The following is a 24,497-nucleotide window of genomic DNA, read 5'->3' as shown; positions in this document are numbered from 1 at the left end:
CACTGCACTGCTTTTGACCAGGGCCCATAGAGCTCTGGTCAGAAGTAGTGCACTGTGTAGGGAATAGGGTGACATTTGGGACATAACAGACAAGACGTCTTGTTACTACCCCTCAGATCATCAAATGGTAGAAACTGCTGCAGTCACTCTCAGGAGAGGAACATGGTGAGAGGATAACAAGGAGTATGTGAGACCAAGCAGAATTCAACCTTAATAGGCCCAGCTTACATCACTTCAACAATAATCAACATTTTAACTTGAGTTAAAATAACTCAACAGCATCTGATTTGGTAACCCACCTTGATCACACACAAACTTTGTCACAAAAATACTTTACAGTAGGTTCTAGGGCACTGTCCTCTCTGCTCTCTTCTTGCCCTGAAGACTGTCATTTCACTGAGGCAAGCCATCCAGGCTCTGGTTGGCCTTAAATACCCCAACCAGAGGTCACCTCCACAGCATGTCATCAAGAGGAAATATCTTCTCTGCTCTGCCTGGCTGTGAATTACAGTCAAATCAGATAAATGTCAAAGCTGGGAAGACAGAGGACGCAGCTCCCATTAAACCACTGATTCATTAATGGAGGCTTATTAACAAGAAAGCCTCCAGAGATACCCTATGGAACAATCTATGTGCTTCTCCTATGGGCGGGAGACAATGTCTGTGTCCCAAATGCCTATATAGTGCACTACTTTTGACCAGGACCCTGGTAAGTGTACCATACAAGGAATAGGGTGCCATTTGGGAGGCACACTATAGCCAATATGAGACACCAGAGCTGTCAACAGCTAGCAATAACATTGCAAAACAGAACAGGGTTAACTATGGAGGATAATTGGCAGCTTAGCTAGCAGTCGTTGAGTCATTCCTTGCCACTGAGAGATAATTGACAGCCATGTGCTTGGCTAGCCCGGAGACCCTCATGTGAATACTATATTGGTGGTAGAAGTAGTCCCCAGCTAATCTTCCAACGGATATGACTAATATTGTTATTATTTTGCTTTATGAATTCCCCACTCTCCAGGCCTCCCTCTCAGCATCAATCAGCTATGATGAATAATGGTTTAAAGATATGTTGATTTAGCAGCACAAACACTGAGGAAAGGAAATATGCATCAATACACAGAGGAAGAAAGTCACACAACACTGTGCCAACATTAGCATGTTCTCTAAATGATAAATACTATATGGCAACACATTTCAGTCTATGGACATAAGAATGTAAATGTTAGCCATCACTGACCATTCTGTTTATGTAATCAGATGGCAGCTGGTTCAAGAATTCTGGACTGATTCTCCTGTTGTCAAACAGTTCAAATGTTTGACAACTAGCAAATAGATCTCACAACCAGACAGGTGGGATCCATATCTACTCATGGTTCAAAATATTTGTAATATTTGTGTTCATCACTATCGGAACAAAATACGTTGTTTTACCACGGGTTTACCTTTTACTGCAGTCTCCCAAAGAAGTCTAGATGAATACAACTCGCACAATAGGAGACCAAAATTCCCCAAATAAGTAGGCTAGGTAGCATTTGCTGCAGATGGACCTTTGTGCAAACATCTGAATACCACAGAAGACATGATCAGACACCACAACCACAAAATGATTTGACTTCCACACAATGACTTCCAATCATATTATTTGACTACTAGGTCACACATATTGTCCCATGCAATCCAACACATTCCCTTGGCTTGAACCCTGCCTTATTAGGACAGGAAGGGTTGACCCACAGTTCAACGTCTGGTTTTAATCTATATTTGGTTGGCCTGTCAACTAACGTGAAATCAACAAAATAACTCACTATGTAATTGGATTCAGGTTAAAAGAAAAAAGAAATCCCTTAGGTTGATGATTTTTTTCAAATCCAATCAGTTTTCCACGTTGATTCAACGTCAACACATACATTTTTGGTTGTTGAAATTAGGGGTCGACCGGTTAATCGGAATGGCCGATTAATTAGGTCCGATTTCAAGTTTTCATAACAATCGGAAATCGTTATTTTTGGGCGCCGATTTTTCCGTTTTTTAAATATTTTTTAATTATTTTTTTAAATACTTTTATTTAACTAAGCAAGTCAGTTAAGAACACATTCTTATTTTCAATGACGGCCTAGGAACAGTGGGTTAACTGCTTTGTTCAGGGGCAGAATGACAGATTTTCACCTTGTCAGTTCAGGGGATCCAATATTGCAACCTTACAGTTAACTAGTATGACATAACATTGAAGGTTGTGCAATGTCACAAGAATATTTAGACTTAGGGATGCCACCCGTTAGATAAAATACAGAACGGTTCCGTATTTCACTGAAATAATAAACGTTTTGTTTTCGAAATGATAGTTTCCGGATTCGACCATATTAATGACCAAAGGCTCGTATTTCTGTGTGTTATGTTATAATTAAGTCTATGATTTGATAGAGCAGTCTGACTGAGCGATGGTAGGCAGCAGCAGGCTCATAAGTATTCATTCAAACAGCACTTTTGAGCGTTTTGCCAGCAGCTCTTCACAAGCACAACGCTGTTTATGATTTCAAGCCTATTAGCCTAATGGCTGGTGTAATTGATGTGAAATGGCTAGCTAGTTAGTGGGGTGCGCGCTAATAGTGTTTCAAACGTCACTCGCTCTGAGACTTGGAGTAGTTGTTCCCCTTGCTCTGCAAGGGCCGCGGCTTTTGTGGAGCGATGGTTAACGCTGCTTCGAGTGTGGCTGTTGTCGATGTGTTCCTGGTTCGAGCCCAGGTAGGGGCGAGGAGAGGGACGGAAGCTATACTGTTACACTGGCAATACTATAGTGCCTATAAGAGCATCCAATAGTCAAAGGTATATGAAATACAAATGGTAGAGAGAGAAATAGTCCTAAAAAATACTATATTAACTACAACCTAAAACCTCTTACCTTGGAATATTGAAGTCTCATGTTAAAAGGAACCACCAACTTTCATATGTTCTCATGTTCTAGGCAAGGAACTCAAACGTTAGCTTTTTTATATGGCACACTTTTACTTCTCCAACACTTTGTTTTTGCATTATTTAAACCAAATTGAACATGTTTCATTATTTATTTGAGGCTAAATTGATTTTTATTGATGTATTATATTAAGTTAAAATAAGTGTTCATTCAGTATTGTTGTAATTGTCATTATTACAAATAAATAAATAAAAATCGTCCGATTAATCGGTATCAGCTTTTTTTTTGTCCTTCAATAATCGGTATCGGTTTCGGTATCAGCGTTGAAAAATCATAATCGGTCGACCTCTAGTTGAAATGACGTGGAAACAACGTTGATTCAACCAGTTTTTGCCCAGTGGGGAGTTTACTGGGATACTGGTCTATGCACATTCAAAACACTCTCTTTATGATCTCATTGGCCTGAGAGCACTAGCAAAGCCTGAGCCTTTATGGAAAGAGACACAGAAAGCACACAGCAGCACTGCATAATCTTTTATCCTCTCACTCTATTAATATGAATCACACCAGAGCATAAAGAGAGAGAGAAAACTATCCAAATTCAAAGCAATGAGTATCAGAAGCCCACATTACATTTTCATATTTTCAAGACTTTGAGATGAGAATGATCTTTCTCTCGCCCACTCTCTCTCTCTCTCTCTCTCTCTTTGCTGGGGGTTTACATTGTGCAATCAGTCTCAACGGCCGTGACGGAACAGAACACAAGACAGTCAGGCCACTGACTGGATGTTAAATCTGATGGCTCAGATAAAATCACCAAGAGGTGTCAGTTTCAAGCAGCGTCCTCACTCCCGAGGTCTGCTCAAAGAGGAAAATGCATGAGACGCCACAATCGCCCGTCTCAAATGGTAATTTGGTAAATCTGACTTGGATCGGATTCAACATCTGTTAGGGAGCCACTTGTCCTGCACCAAAGTCGATTACTAACCAGCAAAGGTTTCATAGCATCTTTTAAGATTAGTACAAATCAGCAGAAGGTGACTGATCCAAACAACTCAATGGAGTATGTCAGGTTCTCCATAGTTTACTCTTGCGATAGCCAAGTCATACTAGGAAAACACTTGTAAATAATTTTTTAAAACTTGTAATTTCAAACACAATATTTTGTCCATGCTTCCACTCAGGGCTCAGTTGAGGGCTACAGTATTCACATTGGTTAAAAGTAACATTGGTTAAAAGTAACTAAGTAATGTGTAAAACTTAGGGAGTGGCATACGGTCAGCTAAGCAGAAATGCACTTGTACTGAGCAGGGGGATTAAAGCTTCAGCTTGTAGTGAACATAAGCTCTCTGCCCGTGGTCCTCCAAATACCTGACCTATTGAAAAATCCTGAGCTCGAGGTCAGTGGTTCAGAAAGAATTATTGATCAAGTTTGAGTTGGTTTGAACTATTCGACGATGAACCATTTCTTATGTGTTTGTGTCTAGCACCAGATATAGGCTTAAAGAGTAACTTTCAAACCAAATTTCAGACTTTTCCCAAACCCTAAAAATAAATAATAAATGCATTCAGGTGATAAGTTATGGGTGGGGGAATTGTGTAAATGAAATATTTAAAGAAGAAAAAAGACATCTACCGCATATGGGATTAGAACTCTCAAACATTGAACTATGAGCCAACTGTTTTAGCAGATTGCACCACCAATCAGTCAAAGTGGTCAGGAAAAAGCTAAACGAGTTGACATGACCACCATTGTCCTTTATTTCTTCTTACGATGGATGTAGCTACGAATATTAACGTATAAACTTCATAACCTATATGGTTTTTTTCTTTGTAAAAACAGCACATAATTCATGAACCCAGATTCATGAAACAGTAATGTGCGGAAATGTGCCTTTTGAATTTTGTGTAATGTCTGTATTCTAGTCAAGGAAGCATCATGCTAAATATATGGGCACACTCCACTTACTGTACCAAGACCATTGCCAAATAAGGCGCACTGTCACCTGCTTTTATAGTAAGCCTTGAGGTGGTACCACCCAGCATGTCTAGAAGAGTTTATTTCATACCGAACCCCTCCCTTGAGATGACATACACTACATGACCAAAGGTATGTGGACACCTGCTCATCGAATATATCATTTCAAAATCATGGGCATTAATATGGAGTTGTTCCCCCCTTTGCTGCTATAACAGCCTCCACTCTTCTGGGAAGGCTTTCTACTAGATGTTGGAACATTGCTGCAGGGACTTGCTTCCAATTAGCCACAAAAGCATTAGTGAGGTTGGGCACTGATGTTGGGCGATAAAGCCTAGCTCGCAGTCAGCGTTCTAATTCATCCCAAAGATGTTCAATGGGGTTGAGGTCAGGGGTCTGTGCAGGCCAGTCAAGTTCTTCCACATCGATCTCAACAAACCATTTCTGTATGGACCTCGCTTTGTGCACAGCGGCATTGTCATGCTGAAACAGGAAAGGTCCTTTCCCAAACTGTTGCCAGAAATCTGGAAGCTCAGAATCGTCTAGAATGTAATGCTGTAGCGCTAAGATTTCCCTTCACTGGAACTAAGGGGCCCATTATTCCTCCACTACCAAACTTTACAGTTCGTACATGCATTGGGGCTGGTAGAATTCTCCTGGCATCCGCCAAACCCAGATCCAGAGAACGTGTTTCCACTGCTCCAGAGTCCAATGGTTGCAAGCTTTAACTCCAACCGACGCTTGGCCACTCCAACCGACGCTTGGCATTGCGCATGGTGATCTTAGGCTTGTGTGTGGCTGCTCGGCCATGGAAACCCATTGCGTGACGATCCTAACCAACAGTTCTTGTGCTGACATTGCTTCCAGAAGCAGTTTGAAACTCGTAAGTGAGTGTTGCAACTGAAGACAGATGATTTTTACACGCTACGCCCTTCTGCACTCGGCTGTCCCGTTCTGTGAGCTTGTGTAGTCTACCACTTCGCGGCTGAGCCGTTGTTGCTTCTAGACGTTTCCACTTCACAATAACAGCACTTACAGTTTACCGAGGCAGCTCTAGCAGGACAGAAATGTGAAGAACTGACTTGTTGGAAAGGTGGCATGCTATGACAGTGCCACGTTGAAAGTCACAGAGCTCTTCAGGAAGGCCATTCTACTGCCAATGTTTGTGTATGGAGATTGCATGGCTGTGTGCTCAATTTTATACACCCGTCAGCAATGTGTGTGGCTGAAATAGCTGAATTTACTCAATTGAAGGGTTGTCCACATACTTTTGTATATATAGTGTAGGTGCCTCTACGTCACGATCTAAATGGTAGAGTTGAACCGGCTAGCGGGGAAAATGAGCTAGACTTACTACTAAAATACCAAAATATAACACTTTTGCAACAAACTTTCAAAATTAAGACCAGAAATTATGTTTTTCACTATAACTAAGCCTAAAACATCTGTTTTTTTTATTAAAAAATATATATATATAATCATGTAAGTTAATCTTTAAGCTTTTTATAGAGGCAATCAGACAGAGTTAGAAGATTGTACTCAAAATGACAAAAAATGTATTTGAATATCATCCAGGGAAGAGGGTTATTTTGCCTGGCAAGCACCATATATTATGGGATAACAAGTTTATTTTCCTGGAGAGTGGTGAGGAGAGTAGAGTGGATATGAAGGGAGTTAACGCTTGTTACTTTCGCAACATGAGGCAGCTTCAATATCAGCACAGTGTGGATGGAGAATCATGTCAGGGGCAAACACAAGGGGTTACACAGAGGTCATGGCTGGTCTGGGACAAGTGTGTTTTCTATATGGTGGATGACTCTGTGGTACAATACAGTGTGGCGCCATGGAGAAATCCAGTTTTGTTTCCAGCCAACAATGCCTAGGGTGTTTGGGTTACATGACAATACAAAAGTTTCCCTTTTCTCTATTGTGACACAAAATCACGTGCTATCTCAATTACCTTGTACCCCTGCACATTGACTCGGTACTGGTACTCTCTGCATATAGCCATGTTATTTTTACTCGTTATTCGTTATTCGCTGTGTATTTATTCCTTGTGACACTATTTCTATTTTTTTGTTTGTTTTATCTTTAACTCTGAATTGTTGTTAAAGGTCCCGTGAGTAAGCATTTCACTGTTAGTCTACACCTGTTGTTTGCAAAGCATGTGACAAATACATTTTTATTATATTTGATGAGAGATCTGGAAATTAGAACAAACAAGGTTCTTTATGGGGATCCCATCTTAACAGACATGTTGACTAATCAATTAGAGTTTCAGGAGAAGAAAAAAACCCATTGGAGAACAATTAAATCTACATTGAAACCGGAAGTTGATGAGACGTTTGTTATCTTCCATGCTAACTACCAGATCATCAGGGACAAAGAGAGTGGCTCTTGCCAGTTTCCAGCCCCAGGCTTCATTTGTCTGTGTTGCTCAGAGGCTAACCCCAGTTTAGCACACAGTGTTAATTCACACCCAAAATGATGGCGCACACCTGTCACCATCGTTACGCGCACCTGCACGTCATCAGACTTACCTGGACTCCATCACTTCCCTGATTACCTTCCGTATATATGTCACTCCCTTTGATTCCTTCCCCAGGCTTTATTGTTTGTCTCATGTCTCTGTGTTGTTCTTGTTGTTGTATTATGCTGTGTCTATTTTATTAAAAAACTCACTCCCTGAACCTGCTTCCCAACTCTCAGTGCACATCGTTACGACTTTCAATATTCTTTGCAAAAAATGTTGCACAAACTCTCTGCGTATGATAACTATTACTGTTGATTTCTAACCACACATCCATGCATTGCCTAACTAGTGTTCCATCCTTAAAGCTTATCGCAGTAATTCAAAACATTTGAATACAGATTGCTTCTAAGTGAGCACTAAGTGAGTAGTGTCTTTATCTACAGTAGTCAAACCAGCCAACTGGCCAGAAGAGTTGAATTAAGTGGTGCACCCGAGAGGTAATCTTGAACTCCACACAAAAGGCTCATAGAGCTGCTATAAAAGTGGAAACTTTGCATTAGTTTCAGAATTTAATGGCCGAGCAGCCGATAATGTCTGCTCTAAATTACAGCCAATTACAAATATGGAGAAAGTCTGGTGAGTGTTGCCTACTCATTTGAAGCATGTTTGCCATTGCTAAAGCAACGTGAATTGTCCTGTTGTGAGATGGTGCATGGAAATTGAATGCAACTGTTAATTCTGCTGATGATTAAATCCAAAACATCGGTTCATCGAGGGCTGTGAGATATTGAAGGCTGTGAGATATTGAAGGCTGTGAGATATTGAAGGCTGTGAGATATTGAAGGCTGTGAGATATCGAGGCTGTGAGATATGAGATATCGAGGGCTGTGAGATATTGAAGGCTGTGAGATATCGAGGGCTGTGAGATATCGAGGGCTGTGAGATATCGAGGGCTGTGAGATATTGAAGGCTGTGAGATATCGAGGGCTGTGAGATATTGAAGGCTGTGAGATATTGAAGGCTGTGAGATATTGAAGGCTGTGAGATATCGAGGGCTGTGAGATATCGAGGGCTGTGAGATATCGAGGGCTGTGAGATATTGAAGGCTGTGAGATATTGAAGGCTGTGAGATATCGAGGGCTGTGAGATATTGAAGGCTGTGAGATATTGAAGGCTGTGAGATATTGAGGGCTGTGAGATATTGAAGGCTGTGAGATATCGAGGGCTGTGAGATATTGAAGGCTGTGAGATATTGAAGGCTGTGAGATATCGAGGGCTGTGAGATATCGAGGGCTGTGAGATATCGAGGGCTGTGAGATATTGAAGGCTGTGAGATATCGAGGGCTGTGAGATATCGAGGGCTGTGAGATATCGAGGGCTGTGAGATATTGAAGGCTGTGAGATATCGAGGGCTGTGAGATATTGAAGGCTGTGAGATATTGAAGGCTGTGAGATATTGAAGGCTGTGAGATAGGGCTGTGAGATATCGAGGGCTGTGAGATATCGAGGCTGTGAGATATTGAAGGCTGTGAGATATTGAAGGCTGTGAGATATCGAGGGCTGTGAGATATTGAAGGCTGTGAGATATTGAAGGCTGTGAGATATTGAAGGCTGTGAGATATTGAAGGCTGTGAGATATCGAGGGCTGTGAGATATCGAGGGCTGTGAGATATTGAAGGCTGTGAGATATTGAAGGCTGTGAGATATTGAAGGCTGTGAGATATCGAGGGCTGTGAGATATTGAAGGCTGTGAGATATTGAGGGCTGTGAGATATTGAAGGCTGTGAGATATTGAAGGCTGTGAGATATTGAAGGCTGTGAGGCTGTGAGATATTGAAGGCTGTGAGATATCGAGGGCTGTGAGATATCGAGGGCTGTGAGATATTGAAGGCTGTGAGATATTGAAGGGCTGTGAGATATTGAAGGCTGTGAGATATTGAAGGCTGTGAGATATTGAAGGCTGTGAGATATTGAAGGCTGTGAGATATTGAAGGCTGTGAGATATTGAAGGCTGTGAGATATGAGGCTGTGAGATATTGAAGGCGAGGGCTGTGAGATATTGAAGGCTGTGAGATATTGAAGGCTGTGAGATATTGAAGGCTGTGAGATATTGAGGGCTGTGAGATATTGAAGGCTGTGAGATATTGAAGGCTGTGAGATATTGAAGGCTGTGAGATATCGAGGGCTGTGAGATAAGGCTGTGAGATATTGAAGGCTGAGATATTGAGATATTGAAGGCTGTGAGATATTGAAGGCTGTGAGATATTGAAGGCTGTGAGATATTGAGGCTGTGAGATATTGAAGGCTGTGAGATATTGAAGGCTGTGAGATATTGAAGGCTGTGAGATATTGAAGGCTGTGAGATATCGAGGGCTGTGAGATATTGAAGGCTGTGAGATATTGAGGGCTGTGAGATATTGAAGGCTGTGAGATATTGAAGGCTGTGAGATATTGAAGGCTGTGAGATATTGAAGGCTGTGAGATATCGAGGGCTGTGAGATATTGAAGGCTGTGAGATATTGAAGGCTGTGAGATATCGAGGGCTGTGAGATATTGAAGGCTGTGAGATATTGAAGGCTGTGAGATATTGAAGGCTGTGAGATATTGAAGGCTGTGAGATATTGAAGGCTGTGAGATATTGAAGGCTGTGAGATATTGAAGGCTGTGAGATATTGAAGGCTGTGAGATATTGAGGCTGTGAGATATTGAAGGCTGTGAGATATTGAAGGCTGTGAGATATTGAAGGCTGTGAGATATTGAAGGCTGTGAGATATTGAAGGCTGTGAGATATTGAAGGCTGTGAGATATTGAAGGCTGTGAGATATTGAAGGCTGTGAGAGATTGAAGGCTGTGAGATATCGAGGCTGTGAGATATTGAAGGCTGTGAGATATTGAAGGCTGTCGAGGGCTGTGAGATATTGAAGGCTGTGAGATATTGAGGGCTGTGAGATATTGATAGGGCTGTGAGATATTGAAGGCTGTGAGATATTGAAGGCTGTGAGATATTGAGGCTGTGAGATATTGAAGGCTGTGAGATATTGAAGGCTGTGAGATATTGAAGGCTGTGAGATATTGAAGGCTGTGAGATATTGAAGGCTGTGAGATATTGAGGGCTGTGAGATATTGAAGGCTGTGAGATATCGAGGGCTGTGAGATATTGAAGGCTGTGAGATATTGAAGGCTGTGAGATATTGAGGCTGTGAGATATTGAAGGCTGTGAGATATTGAAGGCTGTGAGATATCGAGGGCTGTGAGATATTGAAGGCTGTGAGATATTGAGATATTGAAGGCTGTGAGATATTGAAGGCTGTGAGATATTGAAGGCTGTGAGATATTGAAGGCTGTGAGATATTGAAGGCTGTGAGATAGGCTGTGAGATATCGAGGGCTGTGAGATATTGAAGGCTGTGAGATATCGAGGGCTGTGAGATATTGAAGGCTGTGAGATATTGAAGGCTGTGAGATATTGAAGGCTGTGAGATATCGAGGGCTGTGAGATATTGAAGGCTGTGAGATATCGAGGGCTGTGAGATATTGAAGGCTGTGAGATATCGAGGGCTGTGAGATATCGAGGGCTGTGAGATATTGAAGGCTGTGAGATATCGAGGGCTGTGAGATATTGAAGGCTGTGAGATATTGAAGGCTGTGAGATATTGAAGGCTGTGAGATATTGAAGGCTGTGAGATATTGAAGGCTGTGAGATGCTGAACAGCAGGCGCCCGCTGAAAAATCCCACCTGTCACTAAAAACGCTCTCTGCCAAATCTTCCAGAGCTAGATCAGCCATCCATCATTCCATTTCCCACTATCTCTTTTATATTATTATCTCTTTTATAGTAAATGTAACAAATTACTGTACTTTATATGGATTATTATCGGAACACCGATGTGGTCAAATTATATGATATAGACTGTCAAGATATTTTAAAAAATGTAATGATTTATTCATTACTCTCACAATTTCAACATATATTGTCGCCATTAACTAGGCTACACTTGACAAGTAGTTCCGTTATTCCACCACTTGGCACTCTGCGTACACATGGTCATGGCTGTGCATTAATCTTGATAAATCTCACACTTTACGTGGAAATGATCCCACGCAACAGTCCTGCCATAGAGGATATGACACGGGTTGACATCAGCAGGTTTAAAAAGGGGGTTTGTGCTGATACCGTTCACACTTTGAAATAGCTTTACCTAAGCCATTTCCACATAGACAAGGGCTGGGCCACAGACCATGGACACACTACTCATAGAAATATAATCCCTACAGAAGTTTCAAGTGTTAATGTCACATGCACAAGTACAATGAAATACCTTTCTTGCCAACTCAAAACCCAACAACGCAGTAATTAATAACAATGTAATACTAAAAATAACAAGGTAAAACAAAAACACACAAGAAATCTAAATAATAAATAAGAATAACACGAAAAAGTAAGTAAGCATATCCATAGAATTCATTGAATAGGGAGGGATTCTATTTCTAAAGCACTAGTCCCTCTCCTGACTACCAACAGAGAGGCTGATGAGGAGGAGCCTTATGTGGGAGAGGATAGAGAGACATGAAAAGGAAAGCAGTGAGGTAGATGCAACAGGAAGGGACTGGCGGGGGAAGGATAAGTAAGAGATGGGCATGGTGGTAGGAGGAGAGGTGCTGCTCAGCTGCTGTGATCATCAGAAAAAGGTCTCCATGTCTACCGGTGTCTCAAAGCATTATACCTGTTCCTCTTTTAAGTCATTATTATTATCCTCCCTTACTTGTGTTTATTAATTGTTTTTCTCCAGCACATGTGGACTCAATTCCTCTGTGTATTGATGCAAATCGATGGTGCATCCATCAGTAATGACGAGGCTTCATTATTTCCATGTTGTTCATAGTGAAAAGTCAATAAAGGAGGTAAATGAAGTGCTCAATAACGTGTAAAACAAAGGACAACATTTGGACAGAGACGCCGCCTCTGCTTTGTTGTTTTTGGCCATGGAGAAATCTGAAGATTACTGGAATAGAATGTAATGGCAAAGGTAGCTAAGAGATTACAATAGATCCTGTTGCATGTGATATTACGTGGATCAACATTCTACACCTAAAACCCCTGTAATAACAATTAACATGATGCTACAAGCTAAATTAACAAGTGATGATGAATGATCAATTACCAATCGCCGATAATCACCGATGATCAATGATCAATGATCACCAGAGTACTTTGTTGGTAATGATGAACATAAGACAACATCTTTAACTGAGCAGCATCCATACAATTTAAGGGATCATATTTCCCATATGATCTAATTCTGCCCTCTGTTTATAAATGCTTTCTGTCTGGCGGTGGTAGTGCACTCAGAGGACAATCCGGGTTGTTGTGTCACCGGCACTACCACCGCCGGTGATGATGAATGATCAATCCCGAATCACCAATGATCACCGATGCCAAATCACAGCTGAGGAAACAGGAGGAAGGAGAGACTGATCAACCCTGACACCTAATGATGGATTTGTCTCTCTGACGTTTCACTCAATTTGATGTACCGCGCACAGGGGCGGTATTAGAGCCACACACCCAGAGGGGTGACACACACATAGACACGCACACATAAGTGGGAGATAGCCGGGGAGGTAGGAATTATAACAGTGCACATGATGACTGACTGAGGCTTGTGATGGTGATAGGCAAACCTTGCATCCATAAACTCTGTCTCTGAATTTGAGAGTGGTTACATTTCTCCAGCCCCATCCTTCAACTTTTTAGCAAAACAGTGGCGGAGAAAATGCTTTGTTATTGTTTTCACTGTCGATTGCTCCGTTAAGGGCCACTGCTATCACAACCTTAACCCGGATGGAAATTGGCCTATATGGATAGGGCTAAATGTAAATGTTTCTTACAGAATAGATATGAAAAGCATATGCATAACCATTTGAATGGGAACAGTTTGGAGGTTATGGGAAAATGTCCTAGACCAAAGATGAGGACACAACAGTTCACCTGACACAATACTGAATCTAAACATTACGCTGTTGATGTTATGTGCATTTGACATTTACTGTACTTTCACCGCATTTGTGATAACGAGATCTGAAAATACTCTGGACACATTCACTAACATGATAAGAATATTCCTGGTGAATGTGGGGTAGGTGCAACATAAGACCAGAAAATGACAATGGTTTTAGTGAGAGGACTCCAAAGTGTGCACAGTTCCTAAGTCATTTCAATGCACTTTATTGACTCAAAGAAGAGTCTTCAACTGTAATTTTTTTTATTTTTTTAGCTCTCCTAGCTGTGCCGATGAGGAACTAGAACAAGCACACTTGTAGTTGTTTTGTTTGGAACACAATGCTGCATCCCCGCCATCACACAATTACTGTTGTTGTTAACGGAATCCAAAAACGGTCCATTATAAATACCAATCTGGGTCAGGTGGGCATCATTTGAAAGCTTGTTCTACAGCCAACATGACCATTGAGTTATAAGTTATAAAATACGATATTACAGTGTCAGGCTTTCACAATGCAATTCAGGGAAACGGATCATAATTGTGGTGCGCGTAGACAGGAGTCTTGCGTGCATTCAGGTGCGCGTGCTGCTGCAAGTTTTCTTCACAATAGACAAACATGGGCTCCTTCTGTTCAGAACAACCCAGGGTCATTTGTCATCTTGTAACTGTACATTAAACATAGTGATCATAAACGTTGACACTGTTTATGACATGAGTTTTGTGATATGGAAATGTGAAGTGCACATTTGAACTCATGGGTGTTTGGCTTGCTTGTAGGACATCTAAAGTGGTATTTATTATAATCATCAACGTCTCATCTTTCTAAATACATAGAGTCCTCTTACTTCACAGCATTTCCCTCACTCAGACAACGGTCCCGTTGCAGAGAGAACCAGAGGCTTCCCAACCTCCCCCAAGTGTCGCCGAAGACGGCCGAGTCACGGCTTCCTGAGCCTATGCAACTAGACAGAATTGGGCTGTCCCAGCGGAACGGCAATACAGGATCAACACGAAGAGTTGTCTGTATTGCGGGACTCTTGGTCATTTTGTGTCCTTTAAAAGACCAGGCTCACAGGTAGGAGCGAGTACTCTGGTGGTCCATATGGAGAACTTTTCTGCTTCCCTTGCTCGCACCCCTTTTCATGCCATTCTGCTGTGGGGAAACCAGTCTAAATCTCTCCGGGTCCTCATTGACTCTGGGGCCGATGAGCACTTTTTGGATTCTTCCCTGGCTTCCGAGCTGAACATCCCCACTCAGCCCCTCTCCATTCCCATGGATGTTAGAGTGCTGGACGGGCGCTCTATAGGCCGGATCACTCAAAATACCACTCCCATCAACCTACAGGTGTCAGGGAATCACAGCGAGACTATTCAGTTTCTGCTCATCAAATTTCCTCAGATTCCAGTGGTTTTGGGATTCTCCTGGCTCCAGCGATACAATCCCCTCATCAACTGGTCTACTGGTGCCATCATGGGCTGGAGTCCGTTCTGCCACATCCATTGTCTTCTTGGGGGCTTGGAAGGTGCCCCGGACCTCTCCACCAATCCCAGCGAAGTACCAGAACCCCCAGGGAGGTGTTCAGCAAGGCCCGGGCCACTTCGCTTCCCCCACACCAACCCTATGACTGCGGGATTGACCTTCTCTCTAGCACCACGCCGCCCCGGGGACATCTGTACTCTCTGTCGGGACCGGAGACCAAGTCTATGGAGACCTACATTGTGGACTCCCTAGCTGCAGGATTTATCTGTCCCTCTTCCTCTCCTGTGGGTGCGATAAAGGACATGACCCTGCGCCCGTGCATTGACTACCGGCGACTCAATGACATTAAGAACCGTTACCCGCTACCACTCATTTCCTCTGCCGTCGAACCGCTCCAGGGGGCCACTGCATTTTCCAAGCTGGATCTACGGAACGCCTACCCCCACTCTTCCCCTCCCTACGAGAGGGGAAGAGTGGATGACCGCCTTCATCATGGCCAGAAGCCACTACGAGTATCTGGTCATGCATTTTGGCCTCACCAATGCCACTGCTGTGTTCCGGGCTCTGGTAAATGATGTTCTCCGTGATATGTTGAACCGGTTCTTCTTCATCTACATTGACGACACACTCCTCTTCAACGCCTTCTGGAGAATCAGCTTTTTGTTAAGGCAGAGAAGTGCGAGTTCCATCGTTCCACCATCCCCTTTCTGGGTTACATCATCTCTGCTGGGAGTGTCCAGATGGAGCACGGTCGGCCCTCCTCAAGACCACCTCCAGGTGTCGATGACAAGCAGATCGCCATCGGACCCCGGCTCCCCGGTATCGTCTCGGGCAGAGGGTGTGGCTACCACTCTGGATCTGCCCCTCCGGGTGGATCCCGCAAACTCTTCCCCCAGTTTATCGGCCCGTTTCCCATCTCCAAAATGATTAGCCCCTCTGCTGTTCGTCTTCTGTTGCCCCGTACCCTTTGCATACATCCCACCTTTCATGTGTCCCGAGTTAAACCCATGTCTCGTAGCCATTTGTCTCCTGTTTCCAGGCCCACCCCTCTCCCGTGTCTCATCAATGGCCAACCGCCATACATGGTGAGGTGTCTCCTGAAGGTTCAACCTCGGAGCAGGGAGTTCCAGTACCTGGTTGACTGGGAGGGTTATTGCCCAGAGGAGAGGTGCTGGGTCCCCGCCAGGGACATCCTGGACCCAGGCCTCATTGCGGATTTCTAACGCCAACACCCAGGTCAACCAGGTATGCGCCCAGGTCACACCCTGATCTGTTTCACCTGTCTTTGTGATTGTCTCCGCAGGTGTCACCCATCTTCTCCAATTATCCCCTGTGTATTTATACCTGTGTTCTCTGTTTGTCTGTTGCCAGTTTGTTTTGTTTCGTTTCGTTAAGCCTACCAGCAGTTTTCCCTCCGTTCCTGGCTCTCGATTGTTCCTGTTTTCTTATTTTCCCAGTGTTGACCATTTCTGCCTACCTGCCGTCCTGTACCCTTGCCTCACCTATCTGGATTACTGACTCCTGCCTTCCCTTGACCTGTCTTTTGCCTACCCCTGTTGGATTAATAAACTGCTGTTATTTCGACATTGTCTTCATCTGGGTCTTACCTGAAACGTGATACACTGCATGTTTCTTTGGCATGCCTAGTTGCCAGGTCCTTTTGTGCTTTAGTCAACTTCTCTATCATTTATAGCCATGCTAAACATTCCTGAAGAATGAAAAAGATAAACAACAGCAGTTCTATATGTTTTAATAGTTGATATAATATAATACATTGGGTTCTGTCAACAAAATCATAGACAATAATAATAAACAATTAAATCATTATAATCAGTAAACTCTTCAAGCATTGTGTGAGCCTGTCTGAAAACTAGCGATTAAATTCTTGCTTCCTCTGTCCTTGTTTCCTCCACTCCTTGCTTCTCCTTGAAAGTGCAAGTGCACTCCTCTCCCCAAATGCGCTTTGAGAGTGAGGCAAGGAATGGGATAATCAAAACATATCATTGATTCTTCGTGTCCTTTCTCCTCACCTCCTTTTCAAAACCCATTGGATAAGGTCAGAGGGGAAGGACCTCTGACCTTCTCATCCAATGGGTTTTGAGAAGGAGACGAGAGAGGATACGACGAATCAAGGAAATTAAATTGACATTCTCCCAGGGACAGAGGAAGTAAGTATTTGACAGGTATTAAAGCCCCCATGCAGTCTTTGTAATAGTACTTATTAAATCATCACTGTATGTCTAAATTACTGTGGTTATTTAATGACAATAACGCCAAAATATATTTTATAATTTACTTCCCTGATCCTCCTTTGGTACTTGAAATGCTCAGTTTTATGTGGGCATTAGGAAACAAATGAGAAGATATTTACATACACTAGCTGATAGGATAGTCTGGAGCCCACCCCCTTACCCAGATGAACAGTCATTAGTCTATTATAATCAGGTCACATTGTGACATCCCAATTTGGGCCAAAAGTTCTGTCCCACCTGAACAGGTTGAAATTCCAGGCATTTTTTTCAAATAGCTCTTACACAAATAGGGCATTCTTATAATTTCACAAATTCAGTGTGTAATTTCGACCTCATAGAAGGCCCGGGACGATACCAGTACCGCAATACTCGTTAGTTTCGTGTTGCGAACATGTTGTCCTCCAGAGTCACATGTATTTATTTTCCAAGCTATAACACACAATATGTTAACTACAGCAGGTTTTTAAAGGACCAAAGAGTTAGTCACATCCTTACTTCATTCCAGCTAGTTAGATGTGCAACCGCTGACTAACTATAGGTAGGGGAATATCTCTAGTCTAGCAATAGATACTGTTGCTTTGGCAGTATGGCATCGTTGAATGAGTTTACCAATGGTTAGTTAGGTAGCTAGGATATATCAGTCAGCTAACCATTTACAGTTACATCAGTTCATTAATAAGTCAACAGCAATATCCAGGAATTGGACAGGATCAAGTTCAACGTGTAATTCAATTGTTCAATTATTAGTATATGATGTAAAGACAAACATCAGTATCATAAATGTAAGGAAAGAAAGGTAGTGTTTTACGTCACAGGATTTTTGCCAAATCTGTGAATCAAATCAAATCAAATGTATTTATATAGCCCTTCGTACATCAGCTGATATCTCAAAGTGCTGTACAGAAACCCAGCCTAAAACCCCAAACAGCAAGCAATGCAGGTGTAGAAGCACGAAGACTCCAAGCATGAGAAATAGTTTAACCTTTTGATTAAACTCGTGAATTATACTTCATGTATCTATGTTCCCCCTTCATATCTTAATGTTTTCACATGAAAAGGCTAATTATTATGAATGACTTTGTAATAGCTCCAAACAGTTGTCCACTACAAGAAATGCTTACTGGTACCCTAGTTTTTTAGAAAGACCCACATACAACACAATGCCACCGTCTCGAGCCGAGCCGCAGTCATTATGTTCAAGTTGTTTTATGCCTATTCATGGGAGCACTCCTGATACAAGCATCATCTTGGGATCTCACATAAACATACAGCTCAACAGTGGAGACCTGCTGGGACCTACAGTATATAAACAGGGGGAGATCTGATGTGCTAAAAACAACAGGATGGTGAGGAAGAGAAACAATTACAACAGCCTGTTCCCACACACTCATCTCAAAAAGAGCCTATTTTCACAGAAAATGCAATTAGATATAGGGGCACATGTCTGTATCACAAACACTCTCTGACCAATATAATCAAAGTTTCAAAAAAGAAAAAGAAAGGGGATTAGAATGATCCTATTCATGATCCTAGCCTATGGGAAAGAGGCGGTATTGTGTGGAGTTTTGCTTTTGAGTTATTTTATTTTTTTCCACGGTTCAATCATTAATTTACAAGCCCTTAAACTTCAATGGTGGACTGATGCACGGTTTCCATTAGCCAGATTTGTAAAGCAGAGGTTCTTGGGAAGAGCACATTGTTAGGGCAGATGTTTATAAGTAGTACAGGGACTGGTAAACACAGTGAGCGAGAGAACAAGCCAGAAAATGACAAAGTAAGAGAGAGAGAGAGAGAGAGAGAGAGAGAGAGAGAGAGAGAGAGAGAGAAAGAACACAGCCAAGCGAAAGAGGGCACAACGGCACGCACAATGGGTCACCAGGCCATTGTATTTGAGGTTTGGTAGGGCACCGTGAAGTCATGCTTTTTCTTTTTAAATACTTTTCCTATCTTTTTTTCTGTAACTGTGTGTACAATATTGTATTTAAGTATGTCTTTCCAGAAGAGGCTTAAGTTTAGTATCCTTTTACTTTAGTACTTTCCTTTTACTAAGATAAACTGGGATTAAGAACTGCCGGTCCAAAGTCATTTACCAGTGTGCATTCTAAATGGCCCTGCTCAAAAGTAGTGCACCATATAGGGAATAGTGCCATTTGGGATGTACCCCTAGTTTCATTGAATAGTTTTTGGGATCCTACATACGGCGCACCATTTCATGTTTGGCCTCGGAGAGGGGCTCTCAAACACAAGCTCCTTCTGGCATTGTAATAGACATTATGAGTTTGATTCTACTCTTTGAATAAAATGACAAATGTAGGCCTATTGGGATGTGCTGCTTCTTTATAACAGACCTAACTACTTAATGGAGCTATATGTAACAAGTTGCAGCGATGGGACAAGACTGTAACTACCAATTGGATGCCACGAAATTGGGGAGAAAAAGGGGTAAAAAAAGAAATGGAAATACATTATAATAATAATACAAAAAAATAAAGAAAATGTCCTTAAAATATCTACAGTAATAGTGGATAAATCGTTTATCACAATATATATTTTTTAAATGTATTGAGACCACACAAAAATGAATTCTAATGGTGCAGCCTCATTATTGGTCAACAAAAGACTGACCATCTCTTGTTGTCAAATTGACTGGGGCCAGCAAATCTCTTGCTGTCAAATTGACTGGGGCCAGCAAATGGCAAGTGTCAAATATCTACAAAACACTCAGCCCCAGTCAATTTGACAACAAGAGATTTGCTGGCCCCAGTCAATTTGACAACAAGAGATTCGCTGGCCCCAGTCAATTTGACAACAAGAGATTTGCTGGCCCCAGTCAATTTCACAACAAGAGATTTGCTGGCCCCAGTCAATTTCACAACAAGAGATTTGCTGACCCCAGTCAATTTGACAACAAGAGATTTGCTGGCCCCAGTCAATTTCACAACAAGAGATTTGCTGGCCCCAGTCAATTTGACAACAAGAGATGGTTAGTCTTTTGAGAAGAATTGGGTTGGAAACATGGGGTTATTTTGTTATAGATATTTTGTAAAAGAAAAACAACAATTCTAGGCTGCTAAATGACAAAAATGTGGACCAATAAAAAGGTTGCACCATTAGAATGCAAAATAAAAAGTTTTGCGGAAATTGAGAAACACTATGTCCACTACTACTGTAAATAAAAATGTGAGGTAAGAAAAAGCTATATGTATATAGCTCCTTTAAATGTGTATTTTTTTCTTACCTCAAATTTTTAGGATTATAAACATCCTCCGTAATTTAAGTGGCAGAGCAAAAAGTTATGTTGAGCATTTGAGCAATTTCCTCGCTCTGACACAATAAATATAATTCACATTTAAAATAAGACAAGTGATGATTGCATCTATCATAAACTGATATGACCGTAGAAACGCAACACTATAACCAAGAGGGGAATGAGAGATGACATGCATTAAGTTCAACAAATCAAGAGCCCAGCTCTGATAGTGAAAGGTTTTAAAACGAATCAATTAGAGCCAGGGGCCTCAACATGTTATTAACATATAACACAATAAAACCAAACAGCTAAGGATTGTTGTTTTTCATTTACAAAATATCTATAACAAAATAACCCCATGTTTCCAACCCAATTCTTCTCAAGTCTACAAACCCTAAACAGTCAACAACACTGTCACTTCAAAAGGATGTAGATATGTGGCACTTCCATTCTGACCCATAATTCTATTACATCTTCTAGAAGTTATTTTACCTAAATTCTTGAATTCTTAAAACTTCCGTTTTACCCAGTGAGCTCTGATTTCCTTCTTAGAAGTGTTTTTCCTCTCTCTAAAATGTTAAATGGATGCTTTTACTACTGGTCTTCTCCATGATAACAACTACGGGACTGAGCAATGGTCAATCGAGACCGTTTCCATAGTAACAAGCATCAGCAGCATCTCAAGACAAACTCGGGCATCTTGATCAGTCAGTCACTGTCCGATGAAAAGGCATTGGATGTGTGAAATGTACAATAGAGCACAGTACAAATGAGTAATGCAATAATGACAGACACATTACGGTGTTCATTTCCTAATGAGTAGTATCCTAGGCTAGGTCATTTGTGAGAATTAGAATTATATACAATAAAATACGCCTTTGACTCAGCTATTTTTATCCAAACAGGCCACTTGTCACTTGATGGAATGTCCCCCCCAAAATATATATCTTTATACTTTATTTGGTAGACTCATCCATGCGTGAAGTTACTATAAAAGTTATTGATTTATGAATGCTTAATACATGCGTAGCCTAATAAAAACGTTATAAAACAGGACCTACCTGCTTCCATATAAAGGCATCCCTTTCGTTTAACTTCCAAGACACGGCCACATGGATGGTAGACAGTATAACTCCAGTGATAACCGCAGCCCGCATCCGAACCGGGAGCAGCGTGTAGATGACATGGATAAAGAACACCGTCCACCAAATTCCCTCAGAACCACTTTGAGGCTGAACAAGCAACACCCCGATCACTTGTACAACCAGCACGACTAGAATGACCACATAGCAGACTATCCACATGTGGTCCTGATGAAACCCGTTCCGATTGCACACAACCATCAATATGAGGATAAGTAAGATGGCCAAGGAAAAGACCACCACGTAAGTTATCCTGCATACTCCCCCCGCGCAATGGAATGTCAGCATGACCGCGCACATGAGCACCAAAACGGCCATGAGCATGGTCAAACTGCTCTGGTTGAGCCGGAAAAAGTAACGCTGGTACAGCCTCTCCAACTTCTCCGATTGGAATTTCTTGGATCTGAAAATCTGCATCGCGCTGCTGCAGCACGCAACCATGGAAAGGTGAACTTCAGGCATGAGTTCCTCCTCGGGTTTGGAGCCCTTCACTCTCCGGTCTTCCAAGCCCAATTCCACCGATTTGGGTCTCACTTCCCCGGCTCCATCTGCGTGCCTTGGGGAAGATCGGTTGTTGTTTCGGCTCTCTTCCCCAGTGCCATGCTCTTGCCACGCAGATCTAGACCTAAAACTGACCCTGCTAACCGTTGTCGTGGCTCGTCCTGGTCCGGGCTGCTGTTCGGGATCATCATCTCCTTCCCTCCATCTGCTGTTCGACCGGGCGAGTTTTTTGCTCGGAGATCTAGCCGAGTATGGGCATCCGTTTGCAATAGACTCAGACTCGCCCCAAGCAGATCTGAGCTCAGTCCCTCCCCTCAGCCCAGGCGCACCGACTTCGGGCGGGCTCACATTGTTCGATCTGGACATTATATTTCTCAGATAAAAGTCAAAGAAAAAAGCAACACACAGGACCACACACGTGCCTGCTTTTTAGTCTCTTAGAAAAGCCGAATTCGCGCAAAGTATTGTTCTTGTTACAATGTTGTTACATTGTCACAATGTTTTCTTAAATGACAGGTCTATGACATTCCTGAGAAATCCTTGATGACTGAATTCAGAAAATGTTGAAGTCAATTAAATGTGTCCAGTTAAATGTCCATTATGATAGGGAAAATGTATGTCCATGATACTTTTGAAAATGTGACGCATAGGCCTATTGATGACAAAAACAATTAAATTAGATGTCATCTGGGACATATGCTGTAACAACAAACAGACCTCTAGTGTAGAATACATTTCCAGGAGGACTTCGTTTTACATAATTCATTATAATCCAAATATAAACTCTGTATGCAGAAATGTTGTTAATTATAGGCCAAGGCCATGGAATAAAAAGACTATACAACTCCAATAGTTGGCCATACCAACATCTATCATGTTGTGAATCTGTAATACCTCCCCAAGCACTTTCTTTTGCCTTGATGTAAAATGAATTATAAGAAAAAACGTGATGATGTGGGGGACAATCCCACGTCGACGTCAAAGCTACATTAGTTGAGCGTCTCCTTCAGGGCTAGAACTGAACCTGTGCATCTCATTGCAGCCTTGTCGATGCTTGGTTGGTTACATCCTAATTGCGAAACCGTCACATCCCGACCCTCACGCGCTTTCATTGACCAGCGGAGGAGAGAAAGACTCGACGTTTAAACACACACAAAAGCCAGAGCATCCCCAAAAAACGTTTCTCCACGGTATTATTACTGCATCTGTATGTCAAACTCTGCCCGGAATTAACGAGCTGTCACGACCACATAACAGCTGACCACCAGCGACTGAACACAAAATCCCCGAAGACTCAATCTGGTGTTGATCCATACGATTCATGCAGCACACATCACCCAACGTTACCACCGCGTTTGGTCCTAGTTCAACCCCTTTTTGGATTCCTGCGACGTCGAATAACACAACAGACTGACCAGAAGAAGAAACAATTCTGAGCGTACTCCCAGTGGGCTATGATAGGGAGTCATGCATTGGACGCTATTGATCAGGCAGGCATCGGACGGTTTATTACCATTGCTGGTTGCTGTTATGTTTTCATTCAACCAAGTCTGATTCCCAAAATCAGCCGTTTGCTCATTCCCATTGGATATGCGCGAGTATGACTTTCACTTTAAAGCTTTTCATTGGCTTTCGACCATGTCAGTTGGAGATGCGACTCCTGCTCGTTCTCCCCCGCATTTGGATGAATGGGCGGGTCTGTGATCACAGCTGGACCTCAAACGCAAACGATTAACCCCTAAAGTTCTGCTGAACCCACATGTTTTCTATTTGGTGTTGTATATTGACATGTAAATCGAAATACCTAATTGATTACATGGGTGTGACTTCTGCCACTCCGGTAACTGAGGGACAGTTTCCATTTTTATGGTCTAGACTTGGGCCTGGAGGAGACTGCTATGCATTTCAAATCAAATCAAATTGTATGGATCACATACACATATTTAGCAAATGTTATTGCAGGTGTAGTGACATGTTTGATCCTGTTGACAGCCCTGTTCCTTGCAAGTCAGTGTAATTATTGAGTCAATGGTCAAGGTATTTGTTGAATTGGTGAGATATTGGTAAGCTGAGCATTATGGTGGGCAAATCTTTATTCTAGGGTTTGTTGTGATACTGTAATGACTATCCGGGCCTGTTCTCTCTGTTACAAACAGCTATGTGTACTCGGGGGTGTTCTCCTCAGAGGAGCTCTCTGGCACATGTATAGCTCTATCTCTTCTATATGGCATTAGAAAACCAGAAACCCAAGATCCCAACCCCACCAAGTCACAGTTTTATATATCCTTTGTTCTTTGTCTTTGATCACCTCATAAACCAATTGCATGAATTACAACCAGGAGAGACAATATGCTACTGTGTCAACTATCTATATCGTGTTGCAGGCAGCGCGTCCTAAGAACAGCTTGTTCTAAATGTGGCCATTTTATTTTATAAGCCTCGTAATGACACTGGCTGTGTGTCAATTTACGTATTATTTAACCTAACCTCTTGAAAGTCGGAT

At 42.2% G+C, this 24,497-nt stretch overlaps 1 protein-coding gene across 2 annotated transcripts in view; it reads right to left on the bottom strand.

Moving 5' to 3' along the window:
• adcy5 (adenylate cyclase 5) overlaps positions 1 to 23,503 on the bottom strand; it is a 134,492-nt gene extending 110,989 nt beyond the window's left edge. For both annotated transcript variants that reach the window (XM_029636661.2, XM_029636669.2), the window contains exon 1: positions 21,413 to 23,503. In XM_029636661.2, coding sequence (XP_029492521.1) covers positions 21,413 to 22,360 — 948 coding nt within the window. In that variant the 5' untranslated portion in view covers positions 22,361 to 23,503. The remainder of the gene's footprint in view (positions 1 to 21,412) is intronic.
• Between the last annotated feature and the right edge of the window lie 994 nt (positions 23,504 to 24,497).

Source organism: Oncorhynchus nerka, linkage group LG3, assembly GCF_034236695.1.
Source record: "Oncorhynchus nerka isolate Pitt River linkage group LG3, Oner_Uvic_2.0, whole genome shotgun sequence".
NCBI classification, from domain to species: Eukaryota; Metazoa; Chordata; class Actinopteri; order Salmoniformes; family Salmonidae; genus Oncorhynchus; species Oncorhynchus nerka.
The sequence above is the reverse complement of the archived record's forward strand: the minus strand, read 5'-3'. Positions and strand labels throughout refer to the sequence as shown.